The following is a 26,595-nucleotide window of genomic DNA, read 5'->3' on the forward strand; positions in this document are numbered from 1 at the left end:
ACACTCGGGGGATGGATGAATCACCCTTATTGGTTGATATTTTGAGTACAGAGGTTTCCTCACATATATCAGATACACAGGGCAGGTATGGTGCAAAACTCCAGCAAGAGGGGTCAGATCGGTGTGCCCCACCCAGCTGTGTGCTCTAGGCAATCTCTCTCCCTGCTCTGAGTCCACTTCCTCAACAGGAAAAGAAATTCCACTGCACAGGGTGTTGTGTGGTTTGAGGGATAAAATGAAAGTGAAAATGCAAGATACATGCACGACACTGGGAGCTGCATTTATTGTAGCATGTATAAACCACGCACAGCCAGCGCCTATCAGGGGCCCAGGACACTGTCCGGCGGGACCAAGGAACCACAATGCTGGGCACATAGCCCACACCCTGGCCACCAGGCAGCAGTGCCCAACATCCCTGAATGGCAGCGCAGCCAGGGCCCCAATGGTGACTGTCCTAGAAGGACCTACGGGGCATGGGGCCAAAGCTGGGCGCTGCACCTTGTCTGGCCTGCAGATATAATTTCTGAATTAATTTAGTTTCTGCCAACAATTTAAAAATCAGGACACCTCACATACAAATCTGTATTTCTGGCTTCTCCAGATTTCTAGCATTAGGCCTGCATTCCTACATCAGAGCAATCAGAGCAATTAGCTACACCTGAACATGGCAGCGGCCACCGTCCGATGGGGACCCACCACACTCTATTGCTCTCAAGGCAAGTGGCAGTTATCCACTGGATTGTGCGAACTTTCTCTCGTCATGGTGTCTTTGTCTCCAGCAACAGTGGGAAAGTCAAAGTGAGGCAGGCTCCCAACTCCAGGGCCTGCTTCATTCACTTACATGTTCTATGCGGCTGCAGGGGCATCCGAGCTTGAGATCTCTGGACAAGCCCAGGGAGGGGGCAGCAGGGTAACTCCACACACACCCCTTGCATAGCTGATGAGGCGGAGCTGAGGGCAGCAGCCAGCCTTCCCAAGCCTGAGCCAGCTGGCCCTTGAGAAGTTTCCAAACTCCCGGAACCTGGAAGGGCTAGCAGGCAGGCACGAGCTCTACTGGCGAGAGGTTGCCGGAAGCAGCCAGACCCAGGGAGTGTGGGGCCGGCGCGCCCTCTAGTGCACATCCGGGAGCTCTGCAGCCACGGCGAAGATGCCGAACTTGATTCCTAAGAGTCGACCATCCAGACCCCCCCAAACAGGCTCCCTGCAGTCCCTTGGTTTCTGGCTACTTCTTCTGCAAAGTTGTCCTGACCCCATCCCACCCCTCAGACTCTCTCCTGGGCACTCTACTCCCACCGGAGTCCCCAGCAAGGCCGCCCCTTCCAGGCTGGACCCTCTTCAGAGCAGGGTCCAGCCTCCCGCTCCTTCGGGCCCCTGTGTTGCATTCCAGGTCGGCCCGTAGCGGCCTTGAGGTACAGGGAATAACCCTGCAGAGGCGAAGGAGGCCAACTCCGAGTGTACCAGGGTCAGGTGGCACTTAGGTGAGTAGAACAGACCAACTGGGGCCCCTGGCGACAGGGGAGGCAGTGTCCCAGGTAGTATTGCCACTGAAGAGCCGTAGCCGGGTGGTCATTCTTCAAAAGCAGCTGTGGATCTGGACTCATGTGAAATCTACCAATTTCTAAAGGTTGGCTCAAGGATATAAACCACGCAGGCCGAAGAAAACGTGTTGGCAGGGTGGGGCCAGGCCAGGGGCCCCAGCCAGAGAGTTCTGATGAGGCCCCACCGTGGACAGGACCTCAGGAATGGCGGGCGTAAGCCAGTGGTTCTCAAAGTCATCATTCCATTTGCTCCTGAGAGGCAAGCAAGAGAGAGAAAATTCTTGGCCCCATTTCAGAGTCTGGAACACTGAGGCTGAGGTGGGTTCCTGGCAGGCTCAAAGTCACAGCTCATAGAGATGAACACTCTGAAGCTGCTGGAAGCAGTGGCTCCAGGAACACAGCCCATACAGCCACACACAGAAAAGTGCGTCCCAGCACTGGGGGGCGGGACACAGGAGCGGCCCCTCCACACAGTGCTTCCCACCCTGCCTGGCCTGCACCCTCTGAGCTGCGCCCCCTAGTTCCCTGGAGATCCTACTACCCCAAATGCAGCTGAGACAGTGGCTCCCTGCGCACACGTGTGCCTGCATGTGTGTGAGCACGTGCACGCAGGACAAGTGGCCCAGGCAGAAGCACAGCAGCTTTCTCCGTGGGTGGACAGCACAGGGCTCAGTCCCAACAGGAGCGCCTCCTGCAGCCTTGCCCATCGCGAGTGTGGTGGGAGGGTCCTGGGGGGCCCCCAAGGCTGGGTAAGCCAGGCATGTGGCCATGGCCTGTGGCGGCCTCACCAGTTGGCTTTCACTGCCTTGATGTCACTCACGAGGTTCTGGGCCAGGCAGATGCCAAAGATCTGTAAGACAGAGGATAGGTGAGGGAAAAGCTAGGGCAGCCCCGCCAAGGGGAAGGCACGTGGGGCCACAGGAGTACCTGGAGGAGGGCGATGCCCACGAAGACCCCCGCCACGACAATCAGGTTGTCCTGCAGCCACTTCTCAAACTGGCCCACGCAGCCTTTGGTGTGGATGAAGCCCTGCTGCTCCAGCTCCTGGGGACACGCAAGCACCAGGCTCAGCCTGACTGCCCTTCAGGCCAGCTCCCTTCCCTCTGCAGCCTGCCAAGCTCACGTCCATCCCAGGGCCTAAACCTATGGCACCTGCTCCCTGGTGCTCTGCCACAGGCCTCTGCAAAGCCAGCTCCTTCTCATGGGGTCTCAGCATGGATGCACACCCACTCCTGCCCGCCCAGCTCGTCTCCTATTACCTCCCTTATTTTCTTCCAAGCTCTTAACTGAAACTGTCACATGGCTGTTCATACTGCTTTCTCTAAGAGCTTACCATCTTTCTCCCTCCTCTCCTCCACAGCAGACTGTCTCATGAGCACCACATCTCCAGCCTCTAGGGCAAAGCCGGGCACCCCAAGGGTGCTCCTCAGAGCAGGACTGAGCAAACCCACATCTGCCCGGGCCCAGGGGTCTACTTCCCCTCCGCTGCCTGGGTGCCTGGCTGGTTCCTCGGACTCAGCACCATCTCCCCAAACAATCCCTGAGGCCTTCCAGAGGAACTATGGACAGTCCCATTCCCATCCCAGTACCCCGGCCTGCCCCAGCCCAGTTCCTAACCCTCTCACCAGTTTAAGCCGGATGTCGTAGCCACACTGGGTGTTGAGGACATCTTCCTGAGGGGAGACAGGCCAGTTAGCGACTTGGTGAGGACACATCCCGTAGGGTCCATGGTACCTGGCACGGTGGTGGCTTTTCTTTTTCAGAGTAAGCAGATGGGCCCGTGGATTCTGCCGTGTCTACCAGTCTTAAGGGAGGCTCTCTGAGGCCCATGTGCCTCTTTTTTTTTTTTTTTTTTTTTTTCTTTTTCTGAGACAGGGTCTCACTTAGTTGCCCAGGCTGAAGTGCAGTGGCGTGATCATAGCTCACTGCAGCTTCGACCTCCTGGGTGCAAGTGATCCTCCCACCTCAGCCTCCTGAGTAGCTGGGACCACAGGAATGTGTCACCATGTCTGTCTAATCTTTTGTTTTCTAGACATGAGGTCTCACTGTGCCACCCCTGCTGGTCTCGAACTCTTGGACTCAAATGATCCTCCCATGAGCCACTGCACCTGGCCCTATGTGCCTCTTTCCCAGATGCCAGAATGCGTGGCTGCAATTGCCAACCTGGACTTGTTCGGGAACCCTCCCTGCTGGTGTGTTATAAGAATGGGGAGAAACCTGGCCTCTGCCATCCCAGATGAACTGTGACTGAAGAAACATCACTGAGAGAGGTTTCTGCCCTGAAGAAAGCCATAAAGGGACAGAGCTCCTCACTCCCGGCTACTCTGCAAAGGTGGCCCAGTGGAGTGGTGGCTGGCAATGGCCCACAAAACTCTTACCACATGCAACTGTAACTGCGAGTGATACCTGGCCAACCTTCAAGCCGGCCAGGAGCAGGCACTGGCTGCAGCTGTGTTTATCTGGAGGGACAGGGTGCAGGGAGACCTCCAGGCAAGTCCCCAGCCCTGTGCCCTAAGGTCCTGCCATTTCTATCTCACTACCATCAAAAAGACAGGTCTTGCTGAACAGGGAAAGCAGCTGTGCCCCAAGAGGCCCCAGTGCCACTCATGGAAAACAAGCTTCCCCAGCATCCATGCCCCCAGAACAGGGCAGAGCAGAGTGGGGCCCTGTGGGTGGTCTCCCCAGAGTCTGTGCACTGCAACGCCCCTCACCTCTCCTCTCCCAGCCCCACTCACCGCAGGGTCCCTAACGCAGCAGGAGAAGGGCACCCCACAGCGTTCCCGGCTAGGGTTCAAGTCAGTGCAGTTGAAGTAGATATTGAGGTTCCAGTCGTTGGGGCCTCGGGCTCCGCAGCAAGACCACTATGGGGGCAGGGGAGAGCCCCAGGTGAGCCAGGCCCACCCCAAGAGCCTCATCCTGTCTGGGGATAAGCCCAGGCTGCAGGGAGACAGGGCTGTCTGGGAGGGGGCTGGGACAGCCAGGTGGGTGGCAATCTCCCCACCCCCACAGGCCTGGGCCCCACCTCCAGGTTGGTAGAAGCAGAGGGGTACAAGGGAGTGGACCCTGAGCTTGCCCCCTGACCCAGGAGAGGCTAGAAAAAGGGAGCGAGTAGGACAAGGATACTGGTTCAACGACCGCGGCTTCCTCTGAACTACTGGAGAGGCAGGCACTGGGCCAAGCCCTGTGGTGGCAGAGAACGCTGAGCCACATGTCTGCAGCAGGCCTCTCACACTTGCCCCAGAGGTTCTACAAAACCCTCCCCTCTCAGTGTAGGGACAGGAGGGGAATCCTGCCCACTCCCATCCCTGCCACTCCCCAGAGCCATCCTATTCCATTTCCTCCACGCTGGCTCACATCATCCCACACCCCATCACCCCCACCCAGAACACCCTATGATGTCCCCTAAGCAGGAGCACTGGCGAGGTTGGGATCTGCCATGAACCACGGTCATGTGGGGCACACGGGTGTGGACAGCCTTCACTGACCAGAGCAGCACAGGGGCTGGGGGAGCTCAGGCTCGGCGGCAGACACGGGCGGGCCCCGTGGCCAAGCCAGAGAGCTGGGGAGCCAGGCCTGTCACGTGCCCTGCATGCGCTGGTCCCAGGGCAGGGCTCAGCCTCCACCTGCCTCCTGGCACCTGCTCAGCACCAGCTGCTCCTGCTAGAGAACACTCTCCCCTTTCTTCCTTCTCCTCCTTTGGGAGGCTTCAAGCTCTCCACCCAGAGACCGTCCCATTCTCCACCCTTCATTTTGACTCTTATCACAATGTACAATTTTTTACATGCACATGTGTACATGCACACATTTTTTCGTTCTGCTTGTTCACCATCTGTCTCTTCCCGACTGCCATCCCTGCAATGGCAGGGTCCCAGCTTTTTTCCCCGCCGGATCCCCAGGGCCTGGCTCAGGGTCTGGCAATGGTAGGCCCTTAACGATCCTATGCTGAATGAATGAATGGACCGCATCACAACTGCCTAGCTATGTCTGCCTCTGCCCTGGGATAAGAGCTGCTTGGAGCAGGCACCAGCTCTGCTTCACCTCTGGATCCCAGAGCTGACTGTTGGTGGTGAATGGCGCCAAGGGCCTGTGGCCATGTGTGGGTGTGATTGTGTGTGACTCATGTGTGACTGTGGAACCAGGCGTCTAAGTGTGATCAAGTGTGCCTGTGTGTGACTCAGTGTGGGCGTGACTGTGGGTGACAGTGTGTGACTGTGTGTTTGTGATTGGGGGTGAGTGGGCGAGACGGTGCAGGTGGGAGGCAGCTAGGGTTTTGAACTCTTCTCTGGCTGCTCTTCACTGGGGTTAATTTTGCAAGCTTGAGGGCAGAGTTTCCGTCAGCGGTCTAAACTCTCATATGTACAGAGGTCAAACAGTATAAATGAGAGATAAGGGCTGACGGATATAATAAAATGCAGACTGTTGGGAACAGTGGCAAACAGAGAGCCTCTGTACCAGTAAAAGGGTGGCAGCGACATAGCCCCAGCCAATACTGTGGGTCCAGGGTTTAGTGGAAGTAGAAATCTATATTTTTATGTCACATTTCCTCCATTCTCCCATGTGTTATAGGCCCTGACCTGGGAGCTACCAGTGTGGAGCCCATGGCCTCTGTTTCCCAAGGCTGTGTCCCTATGGTACTAGGCAAATGGGGACCCATAAGGATCACCAGGGGCTGGCTCTCCTTGGACAAGAACACTCCTGGGTCTTTTTCCTGGGACCTGCTAGCCCAGGTGGGTAAGGAGATGGTCCCATCACAGGGAACTTGCTCCCTCATTCATCTGCCAGGAAGGCGCCTCCTACAGGTGGTCCAGGGTGGACACTGGACTCACGTATTCCTGAGCAAAGTCAATGAGGTTCTGGAGGTCAATGTCGTCCCGGTAGGCCTTGACGTTGTTGTTGATGAAGAGGTTGAGCTGGTCTCGAATCCAGTCCTTGAAGACAAAGGCCAGGATCCCTGTTGCCAGCTCCAGGAAGAAGATGAGGCCGAGGAACATGGAGAACTGGGGTTGGAGACACAGGGCTCTGGTGACCTCCCAGGGCTTGTGTGTGCCACAGAGAGGAGCTCTATCCCTACTTCCACCAAGACCCAGAGGTGCTGAGAGTCCCCACCTTCCATTATTTTAGTATTGTTACATGATGGTAAAAGGCATCTGTTCTTACCTGTGCATCCATTCCCCTTTGTCTGGTATTCACACCCTGCTCTCTCTGAAAAACCATCCTCCATGCAAACCTTTAGTTTCCACGGGGATGGAGCCACCTCCTCGCCCCCGTCCCCTCCAGCTCCCGCAGTCCAAGATACAAGACTGGCAAGTGCCCAAAACCCACCAATCAGAGTACTGCCTCCCTCAGCCTCCGGGGATTGGTCCAGAGGCAGCCAATCAGAGCCAAGGAAATGCAATTAAAGCACTTCGGAAAAACAGTTGGGAAGAGAGCTCTCAGCCTCTAGCAGGAGTTCCTGGGAGGGCATGGGAAAGCCAGCTCTGTTCCTGAGCCTCCTGCCACCTGGGAATGGAGCCAAAACGGGGGTGGGGAGACCTAAGAACCAGAGAGAAACCAGGCCAAGTGACACCGTGGCAGCCCCTGGACCAAAATGCACCAGCAGCCAGCACACCCCTGGGCTTTTATTTGAGTCAACAAATATTTTATGCTTGGGCCACCAGGTCTCGGTCACTTAGGATCCCACAGAAAGGATCCTAGTAAATACAGATAACATGAATCTAATGATGACAACTATAGCATAATAATAAAGCTACCCATCATTAAGCTCCAACTGTATTGCAAGAATGAATGAGAGGAGATTGGCGTTCCCAGGGGATCTCGGGGGCAGCACTCACAAACTTGAGCAGGAAGGTGTTCTCCCGGAGGGCTCCGATGCAGCCAGCAAAGCCCAGCACCGACATGACGCCTCCAACTACCACAAACAGCCACACGGGGTCAAGGCCTCCCAGATCTGTCAGCGCTGTGATGTTGGAGAGAACGCCCTGTGCCGGGGAGCAGAGAGGTGTGGGGAGCTGACCTTCCCACCACCTTGCCCCATGCCAGCCCCATGCCTGCCCGCTGCCTTACCTTCTCACCCCAGGCCCAGAGGCCGATAGCCAGGAACAGGGCTCCCAGCACCTGCAAGGGCAGCAGCAAAGAGCTCAGGGCAGGAGCAGCCCCAGGACCCTCCCCCTCATCCTCTCCCACTGTCCAGGGCCTTTGGGAAGCCAGTGGAGAGAGGAAGGGGCACAGGGGCTGTGGACCGGATCTGGGGTTCTTTCCATCTTCCCAATAACACATTCCAGTGCTTCTTCCCCACAGGACACGGCCTGGAGGACTGAACCGTCCCCTAGCCTTGGGATGGACATCAGGGGCCCCTTCCTGAAACTCCAGACTGGAGCAGACAGTGGCCGAGACGCTCCTGCCAAGAAGCAATAGCAGCAGTGGTGGTGGCGGCAGCACGCTGAGCCTTTACTCCTGACCAAAGCTGGTGCTGGGTTTCCGGGCTCCTAACCTCCTTTCTGCACCCTGCCAAGTCCAGCTCTCCTGCTGCCCTAAAGCCCCGGGACTGCTGCCCCACCCTCAACACTCCTCCCCAGCCCCATCCTACCACCTTAACCTCTACCTCCCAGAGTCAGTTTACGTGGCTCACAATCAAACACCCCTGAATGAGGAGGAATCTCAATGAGCCCTAGCAGGATGCAGCTAGAGGATCCTGGCCTGTGCCAGTGGCTTTGCCCTAGAAAACCCGTGGCCACAGCTCTGCCTGGGCCTTCAGAACACCAGCTAGACTCCCCACTGGCACAGTCCAAGTGCCCCTCCTCCATCCTCAGCTTTCCCACCATCTTGCCTCAGTTCCCTACTGGGAAGAGCCCTGGTGTCAAGGCCAGTTACCCTCATGCCTGACCCTGGGCAGGTCCCTAGGTGTGCAGTTTCGGAGGGGGTAAGCCGGTCATACCCAAACCCAGGGCCATGGCCCCACCTCCTAAGACCTCCCCACGCACATGCTTTCTCTGCAGGCTCCTTCCCCTCAGCACACAGCCACAGCCAAGGCCTTTATCGCCTTCCCTCCCCTGACCTTGGGCTCCCCACACTGCTCTATTCTTTCTCTGAAAACGTCTTCCCTTCCTTCCTGCCTACTGGGTCGGCTGTGAAACCAGACATCTCTTCTCCTGCCTCATCCCACTTGACCTGTCCTTGGCCTTCAGATGGGACTGAGTGCCACTTTCTCCTTCCTGAACCCCACCTCAGTTAACTCAACCCCATTCTTCCCCGAGCTCCTTCCCAGGACGCTTTGCCTTCACCTGCCCCACACCTGCGGCTGGTCTCACGGCCTTTAGCCTCAGCCTTCTGCCCTTCCTCCTCGTCACACTCTTCGTCCATCCCACCTGGACACTGGCATCTCCCGATCACCCAGACCTCATGCGGCTTCCACACCCCTACATCCATGCGCCTGCAGCAAACACCTCCACAACCCACCAGCACTGATCCTTGTCGTGCTGGGAATTCGTTACACTCCAGCAGGAGAGACAGACAAGGAGCAAGCTGACAAAGAAACTTCAGATCCAAACAGACCCCCTTCGCAAATATCGATCGGGGTGATGAGATGGGGGACGCTGGAGGTTGGAGGCGAGCTTTAGAGAGGGCAGGAGGGAGGGTGGAGGCATTCAGCTGAGGTTTTAATAATAAAAAGAGCAAGAGGGGGCCGGACACAGTGGTTCATGCCTGTAATCCCAGCACTTTGGGAAGCCGAGGTGGGTGGATCACGAGGTCAAGAGATCGAGACCTTCCTGGCCAACAGGGTGAAACCCCATCTCTACTAAAAGATACAAAAAATTAGCTGGGCGTGGTGGCGCACACCTGTAGTTCCAGTTACTTGGGAGGCTGAGGCAGGAGAATTGCTTGAACCCGGGAGATAGAGGTTGCAGTGAGCTGAGATCGCACCACTGCACTCCAGCCTGGCACCTGATGACAGAGTGAGACTCTGTCTCAAAAAAAGCAAGAGGGAAAATGCTATTCTAGAAGGAGGGATGGGCACAGGCAAAGGCCCTGACACAGGATCATGTCTAGTGCAGCCAGCCCAGACTCCAGGCCCTGGAGGCTGTAGGGAGACTAGACAGTATTCTAGGAGCAGTAAGAAACCACCAGCAGGGTGGGTGAGCACGAAGGCTCATGCCTGTAATCCCAGCACTTTGGGAGGCTGAAGTGGGCAGATCACCTGAGGGTACGGAGTTCAAGACCAGCCTGGTCAACACAGTGAAACCCCGTCTCTACTAAAAATACAGAAATTAGCCAGGTGTGGTGGGACACACTTGTAATCCCAGCTACTTGGGAAGCTGAGGTAGGAGAATGGATTGAACCCAGGAGGCGGAGTTTGCAGTAAGCCAAAATGGCACCATTGCACTCCAGCTTGGGCAACAAGAATTAAACTGTCTCAAAAAAAAAAAAAAAGAAAAGAGAAAGAAACCACAAGCAGGTTCCAAGCAGAGCAATACCACGGTCCACCTGACATTACACATGAAAACCTCTGGGCCTGTTTCATAGGCAGCCTCCCTTAGGCCACCTTGACCCAAACCTGAAATCCTCTCTCCAGCCCCCAGTGACCCAGCCCAGTCAATTCAGCCTCTTGGCTTTCCAGCCAGCCTTCCTCACCTTTCTCACCAGCCCAGCTTTGTCCCAGCCCTGCTGTCTACTTCCAAACCTCCAGGCCCTGCCCTTCACCTACCCTCCACACAGAAGCCAGATCAGACCTATCACTGAAGCCCTTGCTGCCCCATGCCACTTTAACCTAACACCCTATGCCAGGCGTCCCCAAACTATGGCCCACGGGCCGCATGTGGTCCCCTGAGGCCATTTATCCGGCCCCCCGCCGCACTTCAGGAAGGGGCACCTCTTTCATTGGTGGTCAGTGAAAGGAGCACAGTATGTGGCGGCCCTCCAACGGTCTGGGGGACAGTGAACTGGCCCCCTGTGTGAAAAGTTTGGGGACACCTGCCCTACGCTCTGCCCCAGCCCAGGCCCCACCCACAAACCCGGGTCTCTCAGGCCTGCTCCCCCTCAGTGTTTGAGGTTACCTCTGCTCACAGCTCTGCCTCACCTCTACCCTCTGCCCACTGGGCCACCACCTTGGCTCTGTACTTTCTGACTGTGTGACCCTAGGTAAGTGACAACTTCTCTGTGTCTATTCCTTCAGTTTCCCCATCTGTAAAATGTAGATAATAACAAGGTAGTTGTGAGAATACAACAAATTTATTCCGTTGTAACAGCTTCACAGGCAGATTCTCTATCCTCACCTTCCTGGCAGGAAAGCTGAGGCCCAGAGAGGAGAGGTGACTTGCCCAAGGTATCACAGCTAGGCCTGCTACAGACAGGCCTTCTGACTTCCTTGTCAGTGCCCCCACCCACACCCAACTGCCCACACCGTCAAGAGCCTAGCGCTGCAGTGCAAGGGCACCCACCACACCAGTAAGCTCGGTGGCACATGGGTGGAGGGCAGTGCCACTGAGTCCTGCTGAACACAAGTGAAAGGGCCTGGCAGCTTGACCCGAGGCCCCAGGAGCAGAGACTGCAGAGGCCACAGCTTTGGTGAGATGGGAAAAATGACTTGGCATGGCCCAGGGGCACAGATGCCACCCTGGGAGGGGCACTAGCAGCTCCCTTCCCCGGTAGGGGCAGCCCCACCCAGGAGCCTTGTCAACTGTGGAATGTTGAATTCTGTTTCCCAGGGCCAGCTCCCAGGCTCTCAGCAGAGGAGATCCCCTCCCAGCCGCCAAGGACTCGCTATTGGCCCTCCGTGCCGCTCCTCGCAGGTCAGCCTCCTTGTGTGGAACTGGGGTGGGGAGAGGGCTGTGACCCACCTCACTTTGCAGAAGCCTAAGATGAGGCACCTGACCCAGGTACCACAGGAAGGGAAAGGAGGCCAGGGAGGGAGCCTGGCGGTTCCCTTCGCGCCAGAATCTCCTCCCCACCGGCTAAACCAGGGGTGGGGCTTGGCACGCATCCCATATCCCAGGGTAGGAAGGAGGCTGGGCGACAGACGGGGCGACCTGCCCCTAGCGCGCCCGTGGGGTCTTCAAGGAAACACCTTCCCTTTCTCCACCGGGCCTCAGGATTACTCAGGGAGAGCCCCCCCACACTGCAACCCCCACCTCGCGCTGTAGCTGGGACCAGCCCCCAGAAATCCGGGCCTCTCTGTAGCTATCTCGGGTGGTCCTGGAAGTGGGCGTGGGGATGGCAGAAGTGGGGGATGGTCCCGAGCTCCAAACTCTTGGGGCAGGGAGTGGTCTGCCCCCTCAGAAGACTGAACCTCCCTCTCCCATCACCCCCCAGCACAGGGCAAGGCGCAGACCCCACGCTCACCCAGAAGACAATGTTGAAGCCAAACAGGAAGTATTTCCCACAGCAGCCGACCTCGGGTTCCTGGAAGTGCTGGTGCTTGCCGGGCATGGTGAGCGGCCACCCGCCGGCCCGGAAACCGGAGCCGGGAGCCAGGCCCAGTGCCCCGCGGGCCGCCCTGGGCTAGAGCCGCCCGGGGCCTAGCCCGGCGGCTGCGGTTTCATGGCCGCGGCCACACAGAGCGCCAGTCGGGCCCCGCCGGCCCGCCCCTCAGGGACCGCCCTCGGCATCCGGATCGCCCCGCCCCGAGCCCTGCGCTGTTCCCTCCAAGCCCCGCCTCTGCCCCAGGCTCCGCCCCCTCAGCCCTCAGTCCCCTCGGAGCCCCGCCTCCCGACCTGCCTCCGCCCCCATAGCCCAATTCAGTCCCTTTTGACCCCGCCTCTGGACATGGCTCCGCCCCCGGCTCCGCCCCCGCAGCCGCACTCGGACCTCCTCGCAGCCCAGCCTTCGGCCCGGCCCCGCCCCCGCGCAGGCCGCCGCCGCCTTTCCCGGCGTCCTCCGGAGGCGTCTAAGACGCCGGCTGGTGTCGGAGGCTGCTGGCGTGAAGAAGCCGGCGTTCCCCCTGCTCGGTACCAGCGCCATCCCAATCCCCAGCCTGCTGTTGGAGCCCATCCCAGGGGGAAGAGTAACTGCTGCTCCGGTGGACGGATGGGGAAGCTGGTCCGGATTGAGTTTTTAACACGTGCAGGACGTTTTGTCATAGTGGAGTCGCAGTAGACTCGCCTTCACCCCGCAGAAATTCAGCTGTACTAATCCTGACTCAAAACAGACCAAACGAGGGCCTGGGGCTTGTGCCACGCCTGCTGCGCCCTGCCAGGGGCATATGCCCCAGCACCTGGCTCAAGCCCCCTTGGTGGCTGAGGTTCCCCAGCCGTACCCCCTGCCCCCATACCTGCCTGGGTCCTGGTCAGGCTCCTTGGTACCTAGTGATCTCACATGAGCCCCTGCAAGGCAGGACGGGGGCACAGCAAAGTTCGGGGGTACCTGAATCTTACTCAAGTTTAGAGGCTTTTAAAAATAATTCCAACGTTGTTCAGAAGTATTTATTTAAAACAGGAACAGAAAGATGCTTAAGCTTTATTATCAAGTTTATCCACTTCTACCAGAACCATGGTGAGGCTTAGCCCGGCATTCCCCCACCTCCACTTCAGTCCGGCCCTGAGAGCCCTGGCCACAGCTGGTGAGAAGGGGAGCAGCCCCGCAAGGCTCCCTCGGTCATCAGCAACCCACGCATCCTTCTGTACAAATGTACAGATGTACACCCTCCAGCCCTCAGCCCTTGGGGTGGGCAGCCCCACTTCAGGGACCCACCCACAGCTGATGGAGGGAGGGGATAGCATCCAGAGTGAGCTCTGAAGCTACAGAGCTGATGAGGTTTTTAAGCAGAGAGACCCCAACTCCTGTCCCTGAAGTCCAGCTCTCAGTGTCTGTATCCTGGAGCCCCCCACCCATGGAAGAGCGCTGGACCATAGGCTTTTCCGCCTGCCCTAGTGCCGTCCTTCCGCCATGACTCAAACCACCGGAAGGAGTTTCCTCCACCCTGCTGCTGTCCTGTGGCCTCAGGACACGCTAGATCCTCAGACTGCCACCACTACCCCCACCTGGCCCCTAGGCCCGACTCATGTTAAAGAGTGTGCACTCCTGTTCACTGGAAGAGAGATAAGAACCAAGCTGTGTGATTCCCCCAGTCCTGCCCCACCCCCATCCCCCAAAGTTATAAGGGCTCCGGTGGTGGCTGTCCCATTACACAGGAGGGGTGCCAAGGCCCCCCTCACACCACAAACTTGTTCTTGGCTAGGGAGTTGCTCTTGGTGGCTGTGTCTGCATGGGCCTGGTACCCAATGATGGTCTTTGGGGAGAGGCCCAGGCGTTCTTTGTATATACGCCTGCAGGTGCGGGGGACACAGAGGAAAAGAGACACACAGGTAGTCATCAGAGGGTCCTAGAGATAATTTAGGGCACCAGACTCCTACCCTCACTCTGGCCACATCCACTCCTGTTGTGTGTCTTATGCATGTGGAAACCTGAAATAGGACCCCTAATGCAATCGGAGAGCTGCACTGCAGTAATAGAAAAGGCTGGAAATCTGAACCCTAGACTCTTCCATACAGGTGGGCAAGGCAGAAGGGAGAGAGGCTATGGAGACTTCCAGAGGTCTCCCTTGTAGGCCAAGCCACCTCCACCCACCTTCCCTCTAGAAGAGACCCAGCCCCCACCCTGTGCCAGAGACTCTCCTCACCCGATGTGCAGTACGCCCGCCTGGTTTTCCGCCTCCCTTGTCCACACAGCGATCTTGTCCCCCTTGGTGCGGATGTTGACGACGGCCCCACACACATCCCTGCTGTGCTCCTCAAAGCTCTCCCCGATCAGACACAGCAGCTGCGCCCGAAGTAGGGGGTTGTGAGATCACCAGCTGGGACATAGGGACTGCCCCACCATCCTTGAGACCACTGCCACCATGAGGCCCACACAGCCCATCTCTTGCCCTGAGGACCCTCCCCTCTCCAACTCACTGTCTCCAGCCACAGCCGGTCCAGCTCAACGTGGCGCTGCTGCTTGGCCAGGCTGACCAGCCAACGGCCACCCCGCTTATTCCTGCTGTCCTCCCACATGGGCTCGATGCCATCCTGCAAGGCAGATGGCAAGTCAACTGCTTTCCTGCGTTCAAAGGGAAGTGGGGACCCACCTACCCTCCCAGCCTATCCGCCCTCTGCTGAGGCCCTAAGTAGGCCAGATTCTCTTCTCCTCCTCCTCTCAGCACAGCAGGTTCCACCCCCAGCCACTCGACACTGGACAGATAGCACTGGTCACCTTTTATAGCCTTGTATATGTGCATTTGTTAAATGTACATATTAAGGAAGCCTGGGGAGGTGGGGGGGGGCAAACCCCAATGCCGCTAAGGGGGACATCCCAGGCTTGGCTGCAGGGTTCCCAGGCTGGGCAGAAGTCACCTGGGGAGATCTCTTAACAGTGTCAGCCCTCCAGGGACAGGTGTGGCATCAGTGAGTGTCCTCAGGCAATTCTGATGCCCTTCCCTAGTGAAGGAGCCAGGCCAGAAATCTCTTTCCCTCCCTCTTCCCCTTCCTGCCTCTTAAGGTCCTCCGAGGTACAGCTGGAGCCTGACTCTGTCGGGACTCCTGTAGAGCATTCGTCCGGAACTCTGCTGAGAGGCGGCTGGTGGCACCCCACCCCCATTCCTCTGTGAGGGATTAACGCAGCAGAAGCTGGGAGGGATCAGCCCCTGGTCCCTTTGCAGGAGGGAAAGAGGAGAGCAGAGCTTACCTTGAACAGGGCATAGTCACAGCCGGAGGAGAGCTTGCTGGCCAGCTGGATGTGACTGTACAGCCTGGACAGAGCCCCCACCCCAAGCCAAAAGTCAAGGCTTTTTAGGGCTTGGTTCCATTTGGGCTCAGTCTTCCCAACTCCTCACCTGACCACATGGCCTCCAAGCCTTTGCTTACACTGGCCTGCCACCTGGGATTCCACCCCCACTTATCCAAACTCTCAAGACCCACCTTCTCCATGGAGCCTTCCCCATAAGCCAACCCCTGGGAAGGGTTTTGGACCCCCAGTGCTCACCCTCCGGCTAGAGCTGGGGCCTTCTCACCCCCACTAGGGCTTGTGCAGCCCTTTTCAGATCCATTCCCTTGAGCACCCAGGACACCAAGACAACCGAGTCCCTTTGCAGCTGAGACAGGTTCAGAGAGGGGAAGGAGCTCGCCCAGGTCACAAAGCCATTGAGTGTCTGAGTCAGGGTCAACTCCCTCCCTGAGCCCTAAGAAGGTGATGGGATGAGGGTGGGGGGTGGCTGTGTCCTACACCCCCTGGGCAGAACCCACCAAGCCCCAGGCCTCACCAATGCTGAAAGGCCCTAGGGAGGGCTGGGCTGGCTCAGCCTGGAGGGAGAGAGCCTGGAGCTCAGAGTGCCCCCCACCCCCGACTCCAGCCCCACTGGGGTCAGACACTTACGCCCAGAAGTCCTCCACAGTGTCCACCTTGGTGACCAGCTGCAGGTTATCCTGCCAGGCCCGGCTGCGGTCGTTCTTAAAGAACCACAGAGCCCACCTGGTACGGGAAGGAGCAGGGGGAGGTAGCCAGGAGGAAGCAGAGAGCCCCTGAGTACACCCCCAGGACACCCGGACTGACAGGGAGGACCCTCCCTTCAAGGGCGAACTGGAAGATAAGATTTGGGGCACAGAATCCCCCCCACTCAGATGATTGAAGTCAGTTGTCCTGAAGGACAGGGGAGGAGTCGGGGGGGAGGATATGACCCAGTCTCTGGGGGTTAGAGCTGGAAGGACCAACAGGGCCCAAGGCTTAGGTCAGCTCTGACCTCCCACGGATGAAGAGCTGGGGCTGAGAGAGGAAGGGGTTGCCCAAGGCCAGGCTGCCAGCACAGCGGCTGGCCTGAAAGCAGGGGGGTCGTGTCCCACCTGCAGACCTCTGCCTACCTGTTCTGCAGGGGGTGCAGCTCCCTCTTGACTTTCATGGGGCTCCCCACCTGGGCCTTCCCTCTCAGAGACAGTGAAGCCCTCGGAGAGTTTGGAGCCTCTTTTCCCATGGGCATCCGCTCTGCTACCTTCTTTTCCTCCCGCTCTCGGATTCCACCCTCAGCTTTGCTGATCTGAGCAGAAAAAGGAGTCAGGATAGGCTGTGGGCTCTGGGCTGTGAGCCCTGGCCCTGGCTGTCCCCTTGCCCACCCTGCCCATCCCCTGCTCCAGGAAGGGCAGGCAGGGGACTCACAGAACCTGCAGTAGCCATGCCCAGCTCAAGCTCCATGGAGGACCCAGCATCTGAGAGGCCCCAGCTACCAGCTTTTAACTCACCAGCGCCTGCCTCAGCCCACCTGGGGCAGGGGAGGGGGCGGGGCCATGGTGCAGAGGGTAGAGAGGCCAGCCTGTTTACTTCATCAGCAAGCATTTAGTGAGTATCGTGCAGGCCTGAGGCTGGTGAAGCAGCTGTGACCAAGCCAACCCAGCCCCCCACAGTGGGGACCAAGACATGAACGTAAGGGTCAATATTTGGAGTCTGGCCGAAGGAAAAGCAAGGTCTGCATCCCATGGAGGGTGACCCCTGAATGTGGGCTGTGGACTGTGAACTCTGGCCCTGGCTGTCCCCTTGCCCACCCTGCCCATCCCCTGCTCCAGGAGGGGCAGGGAGGGGGGCTCACAGGGCCTGCAGTAGCCGGCGTGGACTGCCCTACAGATGGCAGAAGCAGTGCCACTGACAGCCGTGGGCCGTCGGCACAATCCCCATCCTCGCTAGAGCAGGCATTCATCTGGTCTCTGGAAGCATCTGAGTTTGTTTGTTTGTTTGTTTGTTTTAAATAAAATAATATTTTTGACTAGGGATGAAGGGATCTCACTGTGTTGCCAAGGCTGTTCTCCAACTCCTGGGCTCAAGTGATCTCCCATTTCAGCCTCCCAAAGTGCTGGGATTACAGACATGACCCACCATACCCAGTGGCATCTGAGCTTTTAAAAAATGTAATCATCTGCCAACATTTAGACATAGGGAGATTTTACACTAAGAGTCACATTTTTGGTTTCTCTTGAGAACTTGGAAAGGTCCTCCCGGACCCACTGCCTCACAGTGCCCAGTCCCTTTGGAGGGACACATGAGGCGCCCCACATCCCCCATCTTACCTCCTGCCCCACCTGAGTGTTCTCTGCCTGGCAAGAATGGTGAGGGGCAGGGCCATAGCCACACAGCCTGGGTTTCCGTCCTGATTCTACCCTGACTGCAGCCGACCCCAAGCTTCAGAGTCACTTTCTCCATCTGTAAAATGAGAATGTTAATCGTACATAACTCAGAAGCTTGCTGAGGGTATTGACTGATATATAACACACAGCACCCATAGAACAAGGCCTGGCTCGTGCTCAGCAGAAGTCAGCTGAGGGCTCCCCCAGGCTGGGGAGGGTGGGACTGGGATAGGAGAGGAAAGCAGGGAAGCTCTGGACACCCTTCCTCAGCCTTTGAAAGGACTTGGCTGAAGCCTCTTCAAGTCCTTTAAAGTCTTGCATCCTCCCCTTGGCCACTTTTAGGGTCCCAGACGTGTGTAAAAGGCCCTGCTCCTCCCCCGCACCTGGGGAGCTCATGACCATCTGGAGGCTGAGTATTTGCTCAACCCACATCCTCAAGCCCTAGTACGTGCTAGGCACAAGGTGAGGTGCTGCTACGATGATGAGCGAAAAACGAGCGAGACCTGCGCTCGGGTTTGTGGGATTATGCATCCATCAGACAATCTGTGCCATCACAAACACAACCCACCCAAGGAAACGGACTCAGGGATAGGAGAACATAAGGAAGTCCGGGATGCAAGCTGGTGGCATCAGAGCTGCGGGTCTCAGGTGCGTGCATCAAAATCACCTGCAGCGCTCGTCCATCACAGGCTGCTGGGCCCTGCCTCAGAACTTCTGACTCCTTAGTTCTGGGCTTGGGCCTGAGGATGTTTCCATTTTACTTATTTATTTATATCGTTTTGAAACACGGTCTCATTCCAGCTGCCCAGGTGGGAGTGCAGTGGCATAATCTTGGCTCACTGCGGTCTTGACTTCTTGGCTCAGGTGATTCGCCCACCTCAGCCTCCCAAGTAGCTGGGATGCACCACTACACCCATCTAGTTTTTTGGGTTTTTGTTTGTGTGTTTGTGTGTGTATGTTTGTGCAGAGATGGGGTTTTACAAATGTGAGACATCGCACCTGGCCCAGGATGTTTGTACTTCTTTTATGTTTTTTTGAGACCAAGTCTCACTCTGTCACCCAGGCCGGAGAGTGGTGGTGCGATCTCAGCTCACTGCAATCTCCACCTCCTCGGTTCAAGTGATTCTCCTGCCTCGGCCTCCCGAGTAGCTGGGATTACAGGGACACATCACCATGCCCAGCTAATTTTTGTATTTTTAGTAGAGACGGGGTTTCACCATGTTGGCCAGGATGATCTCGATCTCCTGATCTCGTGATCCACCTGCCTCAGCCTCCCAAAGTGCTGGGGTTCCAGGCATGAGCCACCGCGCCCGCCGGATGTATGTCTAACAAGTTCCAGATGCTGCTGGTCAGGAACCCCATTTTAAGAACTAAGTTAGAAGAAGCTCACTGAAGAAGTGGTATCTGAGCTGTGAGACCTAAAGCATGAACAAGAAATAACTAGGAAATAATTCGCTGGGTTGGGGAGGGCCTCTCCAGGAGTGAGAACAATACGTCCAAAGGCCCTGGGGCAAAGGGAATGTGAAATATCAGAGGACAAGAAGACAGGCCAATGTGGCTGAAGCTAAAAGGGGAAAGGAATGGGTAAGTCTTGATCCTAGTGGCAGTGAAGAGCCACCGAGCATTTCAAGTGCCTACAGACTGGGTAGGGAGGTGATCAGATATACTTTCAGCAGGTTCTCTGGTTTGCTGTGCAGGAAACAGAACCCTGTGGCTGCAAGAAGGTGTGGGAAATACTGACTGATGCTAATGCAGTCGTCCAGGTGACAGATAGGGCAGCAGAGAAGATAGAGGGATGATGATAGATTCAAGAGGAATGCCGAAGGAAAACTCAGTGATATTTGGTGATAGGCCCTGGAGGGGTGAATCACTGTGTCCCATTTATCTATTGCTGCACAACAAACCACCCCAAATGTATCGGCTTAAAACAATCATCAGCCAGGTGTGGTGGCTTACTCCTGTAATCCCAGCACTTTGGGAGGCTGAGGTAGGCAGATCACCTGAGGTCAGGAGTTTGAGGCCAGCCTGACCAACATGGAGAAACCCCTTTTCTACTAAAAACACAAAATTAGATGGGTGTGGTGGAGTATGCTTGTAATCCCAGCTACTTGGGAGGCTGAGGCAGGAGAATTGCTTGAACCTGGGAAGTGGAGGTTGCAGTGAGCCAAGATCGCACCATACACTCCAGCCTGGGCAACAAGAGCGAAACACCATCTCAAAACAAAAACAAACAAACAAACAAACAAAAAACAATAATCATTTTTTATGCTCACAAGTCTGCAGCATGGGCAGTGCTCAGTAAGACAGCCCAGTCCTGCTCCAAAGGGAGGTTAGCTAGGGTGGCTTACAGGTTGAGGCCGGAGTCATCTGGTCACTCGTACGTGGGGCAGCTGATGCCAGCTGTCAGCTGGTGCCTCAGCTGGGGGTGCTGGCCAGGACGGCTCTGCGTGGTGTCTCCATGTGGTTGCTTGGCTTCCTCACGGAACAGTGGCTGGGTTCCCAGAGCCAGCATCCCAAGAGACAGGAAGCAGAAGCTGCCAGTTTCTTAAGGCCTGGGCCTGAAACCTGGCACCATATCAGACCCAGCGTATTCTACTAGAGTCACAGGCCCGGATTCAAGGGAGGGACATACTACCATCTCTCAGTGGGAGGAGCATTGAAGAAATTTGGACAGAGGGAGCACTGGAGGAGAACCAGGCTGGGAAGAGATCACAAATCTAGATTTTTTGTTGTTGTTTTGAGACAGGGTTTGCTCTGTTGCCCAAGATGGGAGTGTAGTGGTATGGTCATAGCTCACTACAGCCTCAAACTCCTGTCCTCATTCGCCCTCCTCGGCCTCCCAAGGCACTGGGACTACAGGTGCACACTACCATGCCTGGCTGATTTTTAATTAAAAAAAAAAATAGAGATGTGGCCTCAATATGTGGCCCAGACCGGTCTCAAATCAGCCTGGAAGGGTTCAAATGACTCTCCTGTCTTTGCTTCCCAAAGTGCTGGGATTATAGGTGTGAGCCACTGTGCCAGCCAGGAATCTAGATCTGATGAAGAAAAAGGAAGAAAGGGCTCTCCCCTAATACCATGCATGGTCTCAGCTACCTTACAATTGTGGCCCAGAGCCCAGCATGGAATGACCCTCCCAGCCACAGCACCACCGCACCCCTTCCCACCACCTTCCACAGCCTCCAGCCTGGGAAGCCCCTGGGGTCTTGGATTGGGGTGACTAAGGAGAGATCTTAAGAGCAACCCCCTGGCCCTACAGGGGTCCTGGCCCCTCCCCAAGGCCATCCCTGTCTGTCAATGAGGGACATTTTCATGGCAGAATTGAACCAGCAGGGCCCTTGAATCTCAGTCCTCCCATTCTGTTCCTAAAATATCTTGGATCTGCCCACTCCTCTCCCTCCTGACTCCCCCGACCCCAGAGAAGCTGGCTCTGACCTTGGCTGCTGCGTGAGTCTTTTCTGACGCTCCATTTGCTTCCACTCCTGCTTTCCTACAGAAAGTTCTCCAGGTTCCTTGGAGGGATCATTGAAAATACTAATCTGGTCTGAGTGCAGTGGCTCACAGCTGTAATCCCAGCACTTTGGTAAGCCAAGGCGATGGATCACCTGAGGTCAGGAGTTCAAGACCAGCCTGGCCAACATGGTGCAACCCCATCTCTCCTAAAAATACAAAAATTATCTGAGTGTGGTAGCGGGTGCCTATAATCCCATCGACTCAAGAGGCTGAGGCAGGAGAATTGCTTGAACCCGGGAGGCGGAGGTTGAAGTGAACCGAGATCACACCACTGCACTCCAGCCTGGGTGAGTCCATCTCAAAATAAATAAATAATAATAACAAAATATTAATCTGATCACATAACTTCTCTGTTTTAAAACCTTCCAGGACACCCAGGACGTGATCCGAAGTTCAGATCCTGGGCTTGCAAGTTCATGGGTGACTCAGCCTCCCGTGCCCTGAGCACAGGGAGTCTCCAGAAGGCCAGATTTGTTCCTGCCTCAGGGCCTTTGCACTTACAGTCTCCTCTGTAGCTTTTTACAGAATTTCTCCTTGTCCTTCAGGCTCACATGTCACCTTCTCAAAGAGGCCTTCTCTGACCGCCACCCTATCTAGGGAAGAACACTCTCCCCCATACACTCTAACTCATCACCCTGTTCTATTTCTTTCTTAGCGCTTAACGCTACTTATTCGTTTATTCATTCAAAAAAATAATGACCTACCGATTACTTTGTGCCACGCACTGTTTCAGGCTCTGGGGAGCACAGCTGTGAACAAATTGGATGGTTTCTCTTTGCATCAAAAGCCCTAGGACTAAGCCCTGGGACTTCTTCTCTGTTCTGTCAGTACCTGCTGTTTCATGCCTCCATCCAGTAATGGGCACTAAATGTCATTTAGACGGTGATAGGCTTAGCCGCCACCAGAAATCCAGACAAGCACATCCGACTGCCTGCTTGACAGCTCCATCTGGGTATCTAATGTGCATCTCAGAGTTACCATGTCCAAAGCTGAATTCCTGACACCTCCTCTGCCCCGCTCCAGACTTGCTCTTCCCATCATCTTCTCTACCCTTTTTTTTTTTTTTTTTTTTTTTTGAGACGGAGTTTCACTCTCGTTACCCAGGCTGGAGTGCAATGGCGCGATCTCGGCTCACCGCAACCTCCACCTCCTGGGTTCAGGCAATTCTCCTGTCTCAGCCTCCTGAGTAGCTGGGATTACAGGCATGCGCCACCATGCCCAGCTAATTTTTTGTATTTTTAGTAGAGACAGGGTTTCACCATGTTGACCATGTTGGTCTCGATCTCTTGACCTCGTGATCCACCCGCCTCGGCCTCCCAAAGTGCTGGGATTACAGGCTTGAGCCACCGCGCCCGGCCCCTTCTCCACCCTTTCAATTACTCAGCCAAAAACGTTGGAATGGTCCTGGAGTCATGTTTTTCTCACCTGTTAGCACACACCATCTTCAGTTTCCCTTCAAAACACCCAGGACCCAACCACTTCTCTTGGTCTCCATTGCCACGCCCACAGCCCACATGACAGTCATCCTGCCTGTGTGATGGTGACAGTCTCTGGACTGGTCCCCAGCTTCCACCCTTGCCCAAGAACAGTCCGCTCCCGACTCCCTCCATAGTAGCCATTTAAGTGAAAGCTGGATCACTCCCTCCTCTGATCACAGCGCAGGAGCCCACAAGGCTGACATCCCTCCAGCCCTCCTCTCCCTCACTCTGCTGCGGCCGCAGCGGCCTTCAGTCATGCGGATCAGACAGATCAGAAGTGCCAGGCGCCTCCAGCCTTAGGACTTCAGAGACTGTCCCCTCACTTCCTAACCTCTTTCAGGGGAGTGTTCAACCCCTCACCCCAGTGCAGCAATTCCTACGCTTCCCCACCTTCACTGCCCTCAGCATTTGCTACCTCCTGACACACTGTATATATATATATATATATATATATATATATATATATATATATATATTTTTTTTTTTTTTTTTTTTTTTTTGAGACGGAGTTTCGCTCTTGTTATCCAGGCTGGAGTGCAATGGCGCGATCTCGGCTCACCGCAACCTCCGCCTCCTGGGCTCAGGCAATTCTCCTGCCTCAGCCTCCTGAGTAGCTGGGATTACAGGCACACACCACCATGCCCAGCTAATTTTTGTATTTTTAGTAGAGATGGGGTTTCACCATGTTGACCAGGATGGTCTCGATCTCTTGACCTCGTGATCCACCCACCTCAGCCTCCCAAAGTGCTGGGATTACAGGCGTGAGCCACCGCGCCCGGCCTACACTGTATATTTTACTGATTTATTTTACTCATTCCTAGCCTTCCTCTTCTAGAACAGGAGGTCCCCAAGGCTTTTTTTTTTTTTTTTTTTTTTTTTTCTGAGACAAAGTCTTTCTCTGTCACCCAGGCTGGAGTACAGTGGCACCATCTGGGCTCACTGTAACCTCCACCTCCTGGGTTCAAGCAAGTCTCCTGCCTCAGCTTCCCAAGTAGCTGGAATTACAGGGGCACACAATCATACTCATGCACACCATACCTGGCTAATTTTTGTGTTTTTAGTAGAGGCAGGGTTTCTCCATGTTGGCCAGTCTGGTTTCGAACTCCTGACCTCAGGTGATCCACCCGCCTCAGCCTCCCAAGTGCTGGGCTTACAGGTGGGAGCCACTATGTCCGGCCCCCAAGGCCTCTCTTGTTCACAGCTGTGTCCCCAGGGCCTACAACAGCATCTAGCTCATGGGAAGTACTCAGAAGTCAGAGGTAGCAGGGAGGATTGGTCATCAGATTTAGCAAAGTGAGTGTCGCTGATGATTATAACAAGAGCAGCACACTGGAAGCATCTTTTGTGGTTACTAGTTGTGAATTGTCTGTCCCATCCTACTCGAATGCTGAGTTCCAGAAGGGCAAGGACTCCATTGGTCTTATTTCCTGCTGCATCTCCTGTACCTGGAATTGACACACAGTAGGCACTCAGGGAAAATTGATTGAAAAGAACAAAGGCCGGTGACTTTCCCTCTCTGGATAACAATTCCCTCATCTGTAAAATGGGAATGAAAATGCCTGCTTTGAAGGATTGCCTTGAGGACTTTGTAACTTAATAGATGGAGTACTTGGCGCATTGTAGATGTTCAGCAAATGTCCCCCATTCCTCTCCCTGTTCTCAGCTTCCCGTCCTGCCTGCCCTGCAGGAAACTGAGGCCTCTGGACAGCAAGAATGTTGCTAAATGTTTAATCTTCCAGGTGCCATACACAGAGTTACCAAGGCACATCCAGATTTTTGCAGAACCCAGGCAGGGCTGGGATCCCCAGGATCCGCTTAAGAGAACTCTCTGCTCCAGCTGCTGCAACTGGGATTTTCTCTAAAACCTTTCTCACCTTCTGCCATGTTCCCTTCCCAGAAGCTTCCAGAGTCATTGTCCTTAGTACATTCCTAGGAAGGGGAGCAGAAGAAAAGAATGGAAAGGCCCATTTCCTGAGGAAAGAGACAACAGAAACGGTGAGAGGTCCTGAGGACTCACAGGTTTAGGGACTGGCCACTGGAGATCCATGAGCCTGAGCTTTGCCACCCCATGCTATAAAGGGTGGTAGGGGTATGTGACAGGGGAAAGGATCCATCCTGCTAGAAAGTATAGACCCAGTATCCTGCCCCCTTCTTCTGAGGACAGCACATAGGGAGCAAGAGAGGAAAATGTAGCAAATGTTAATAATTGGTGAATCTAGCCAGACATGGTGGTTCAAGCCTATAATCCCAGCACTTTGGGAAGCTGAGGCAGGCAGATCACCCGAGGTCAGAAGTTTAAGACCAGCCTGGCCAACATGGTGAAACCCTGTCTCTACTAAAAAAAACAAAAATTATCCAGGCATGGTGGTATGTGCCCATGGTCCCAGCTACTCAGATGGCTGAGGCAGGAGAACAGCTTGAACCCAGGAGATGGAGGCTGCAGTGAGCTGAGATCGTACCACTACACTCCAGACTGAGCAACAAAGCTAGACTCCATCCCAAAAAAAAAAAAAAAAAAAAAAAAAGGCCAGGCTTGGTGGCTCACATTAGGAGGCAGAGGTGGGCAGATCACATGAGGTCAGGAATTCAAGATCAGCCTAGCCAACATGGTGAAACCCCATCTCTACTGAAAATACAAAAATTCGCTGGACGTGGTGGTATGTGCCTGTAATCCCAGCTACTTGAAAGCCTGAGGCAGGAGAGTCACTTGAACCCAGGAAGCAGAGGTTGCAGTGAGCTGAGATCATGCCACTGCACTCCAGCCTGGCAACAGAGCTAGACTCCAACCCCTAGTCGCCCCCCCCCCAAAAAGAAAGAAAAAGACAACTGGCAGATATTCTTTTTACTCTACCTCCCCTCCTCCTACTGTCTGCATTGACATGATGGCTGGAGCTACAGCAGCCATTTTGGGCCATGATGATTAAATTGATGTACTCAGAATGGTGCACCAGAAACATAGGAGAATAGGTTCCTGATGACTGTGAAGTCATCACAGCAGCTGTTGACTGCTCACCACTGGACTTGTTTAAGTGAAAGAGTAAATGCCTGTTTTGCCTAAGCTTCTGTGCTAGCATCCAAATGAACTTCCTGCCTGACTCAGAATTTAACCTATTTTCTGTTACCTCAATACTCTGGACTTTGCTGCCTGCCAGATCCCCTGCTGGGAATGCTCGCCACCGCTTGTGAGGTCCTTCTCGTCTTTCAAAACCCAGCTTGAATGTCACTTTCTCCTGGAGGCTGTCCCCTGCTGCCCCTTCCCTCTTTAGGCTCACTGCTATTCAGCTCCCCAACCGCCCACTTGCTGCCCATCCATCACGGACTCTCTACTGCCGGCCTCCCTCCAGCATTTAGCCAACCTCTATCCTCAAGGTCTCTGTGCAGTCTCTTCAGCTTCTCCTTGCTCACTGCGAGGGTCTTCTCAGTCTTTCTCCAGGTTCCTCTGCCTCTGGACACCCCTGAAGGTTGCAGCACCTCAGGAGTCTGCTCTGGGCACTGTCTCCTTTTCCCTCTCCGTGCACGCCTGGGCGATCACGCTCAACGCTACGGCTCCAGCCACCACCTCTGTGCTAATGACTCCAAAGCCAGTGGGGCACTGATGTCACTTGGCTCAGGAGAACCATTGTTAAAACTTCAGGAATTGGGCTGGGTGTGGTGGGTGGCTCAAGCCTGAAATCCCAGCACTTTGGGGGGCTGAGGTGGGCGGGTCACCTGAAGTCAGGAGTTCGAGACCAGCCTGGCCAACATGGTGAAACCCCATCTCTACTAAAAATACAAAAATTCGCTGGGCGTGGTGGCACGTGCTTGTGGTCTCAGCTACTTGGGAGGCTGAGGCAGGAGAATTGTTTGAACTCGGGAGGTGGAGGTTGCGGTGAGCTGAGTTCATGCCACTGCACTCCAGCCAGGGCAGCAGAGCAAGACTCCATCTCAAAAACAAACAATAAACAAAAACCAAAAGCAAAACAAACAAACAAAAAAAAAACTTCAGGAATTGTG

At 55.4% G+C, this 26,595-nt stretch overlaps 2 protein-coding genes across 3 annotated transcripts; both read right to left on the reverse strand.

The window, feature by feature from the left end:
- Positions 1-255: 255 nt before the first annotated feature.
- TSPAN17 (tetraspanin 17) lies at positions 256-12,141 on the reverse strand. 2 transcript variants are annotated; one of them, XM_003936112.4, is made up of 9 exons: positions 11,874-12,139; positions 7,602-7,652; positions 7,370-7,516; positions 6,365-6,535; positions 4,274-4,399; positions 3,164-3,211; positions 2,466-2,582; positions 2,327-2,388; positions 256-1,790 (listed from the first exon to the last, which is right to left on the reverse strand). In XM_003936112.4, exons 1-9 carry the CDS (start codon positions 11,958-11,960, stop codon positions 1,631-1,633), a joined length of 969 nt encoding a protein of 322 aa, XP_003936161.2. In that variant the 5' UTR covers positions 11,961-12,139; the 3' UTR covers positions 256-1,630. The 2 variants fall into 2 exon arrangements, with proteins under 2 accessions (XP_003936161.2, XP_074246704.1); XM_074390603.1 differs by lacking the exon at positions 2,327-2,388 and having other exon boundaries at positions 1,686-1,790; positions 11,874-12,141.
- A 1,494-nt stretch (positions 12,142-13,635) lies between these two features.
- EIF4E1B (eukaryotic translation initiation factor 4E family member 1B) lies at positions 13,636-25,507 on the reverse strand. Its single transcript, XM_074390700.1, has 11 exons — positions 25,469-25,507; positions 24,620-24,673; positions 24,477-24,531; positions 19,250-19,325; positions 17,555-17,666; positions 16,361-16,533; positions 15,879-15,974; positions 15,192-15,255; positions 14,423-14,536; positions 14,149-14,288; positions 13,636-13,795 (listed from the first exon to the last, which is right to left on the reverse strand). Exons 1-11 carry the CDS (start codon positions 25,505-25,507, stop codon positions 13,681-13,683), a joined length of 1,038 nt encoding a protein of 345 aa, XP_074246801.1. The 3' UTR covers positions 13,636-13,680.
- Between the last annotated feature and the right edge of the window lie 1,088 nt (positions 25,508-26,595).

Source organism: Saimiri boliviensis, chromosome 20 (assembly GCF_048565385.1).
Source record: "Saimiri boliviensis isolate mSaiBol1 chromosome 20, mSaiBol1.pri, whole genome shotgun sequence".
Lineage (NCBI taxonomy): Eukaryota > Metazoa > Chordata > Mammalia > Primates > Cebidae > Saimiri > Saimiri boliviensis.

What these genes read in the sequence shown, in the direction of transcription:
- TSPAN17 (XM_003936112.4), bottom strand. Translation starts at nt 11,960, where the DNA reads ATGCCCGGCAAGCACCAGCACTTCCAGGAACCCGAGGTCGGCTGCTGT. An exon ending in TCTGGGCCTGGGGTGAGAAG is followed by an intron (nt 7,517 to 7,601) that starts GTAAGGCAGCGG and finishes TCCCCGGCACAG; the next exon opens with GGCGTTCTCTCCAACATCAC. An exon ending in ACGACATCCGGCTTAAACTG is followed by an intron (nt 2,583 to 3,163) that starts GTGAGAGGGTTA and finishes GCGTGTCCCCAG; the next exon opens with GAGCTGGAGCAGCAGGGCTT.
- EIF4E1B (XM_074390700.1), bottom strand. Translation starts at nt 25,507, where the DNA reads ATGGCTGCTGTAGCTCCAGCCATCATGTCAATGCAGACA. An exon ending in AGTGGCCAGTCCCTAAACCT is followed by an intron (nt 24,532 to 24,619) that starts GTGAGTCCTCAG and finishes TCCCCTTCCTAG; the next exon opens with GAATGTACTAAGGACAATGA. An exon ending in GTGACTATGCCCTGTTCAAG is followed by an intron (nt 14,537 to 15,191) that starts GTAAGCTCTGCT and finishes TCTGCCTTGCAG; the next exon opens with GATGGCATCGAGCCCATGTG.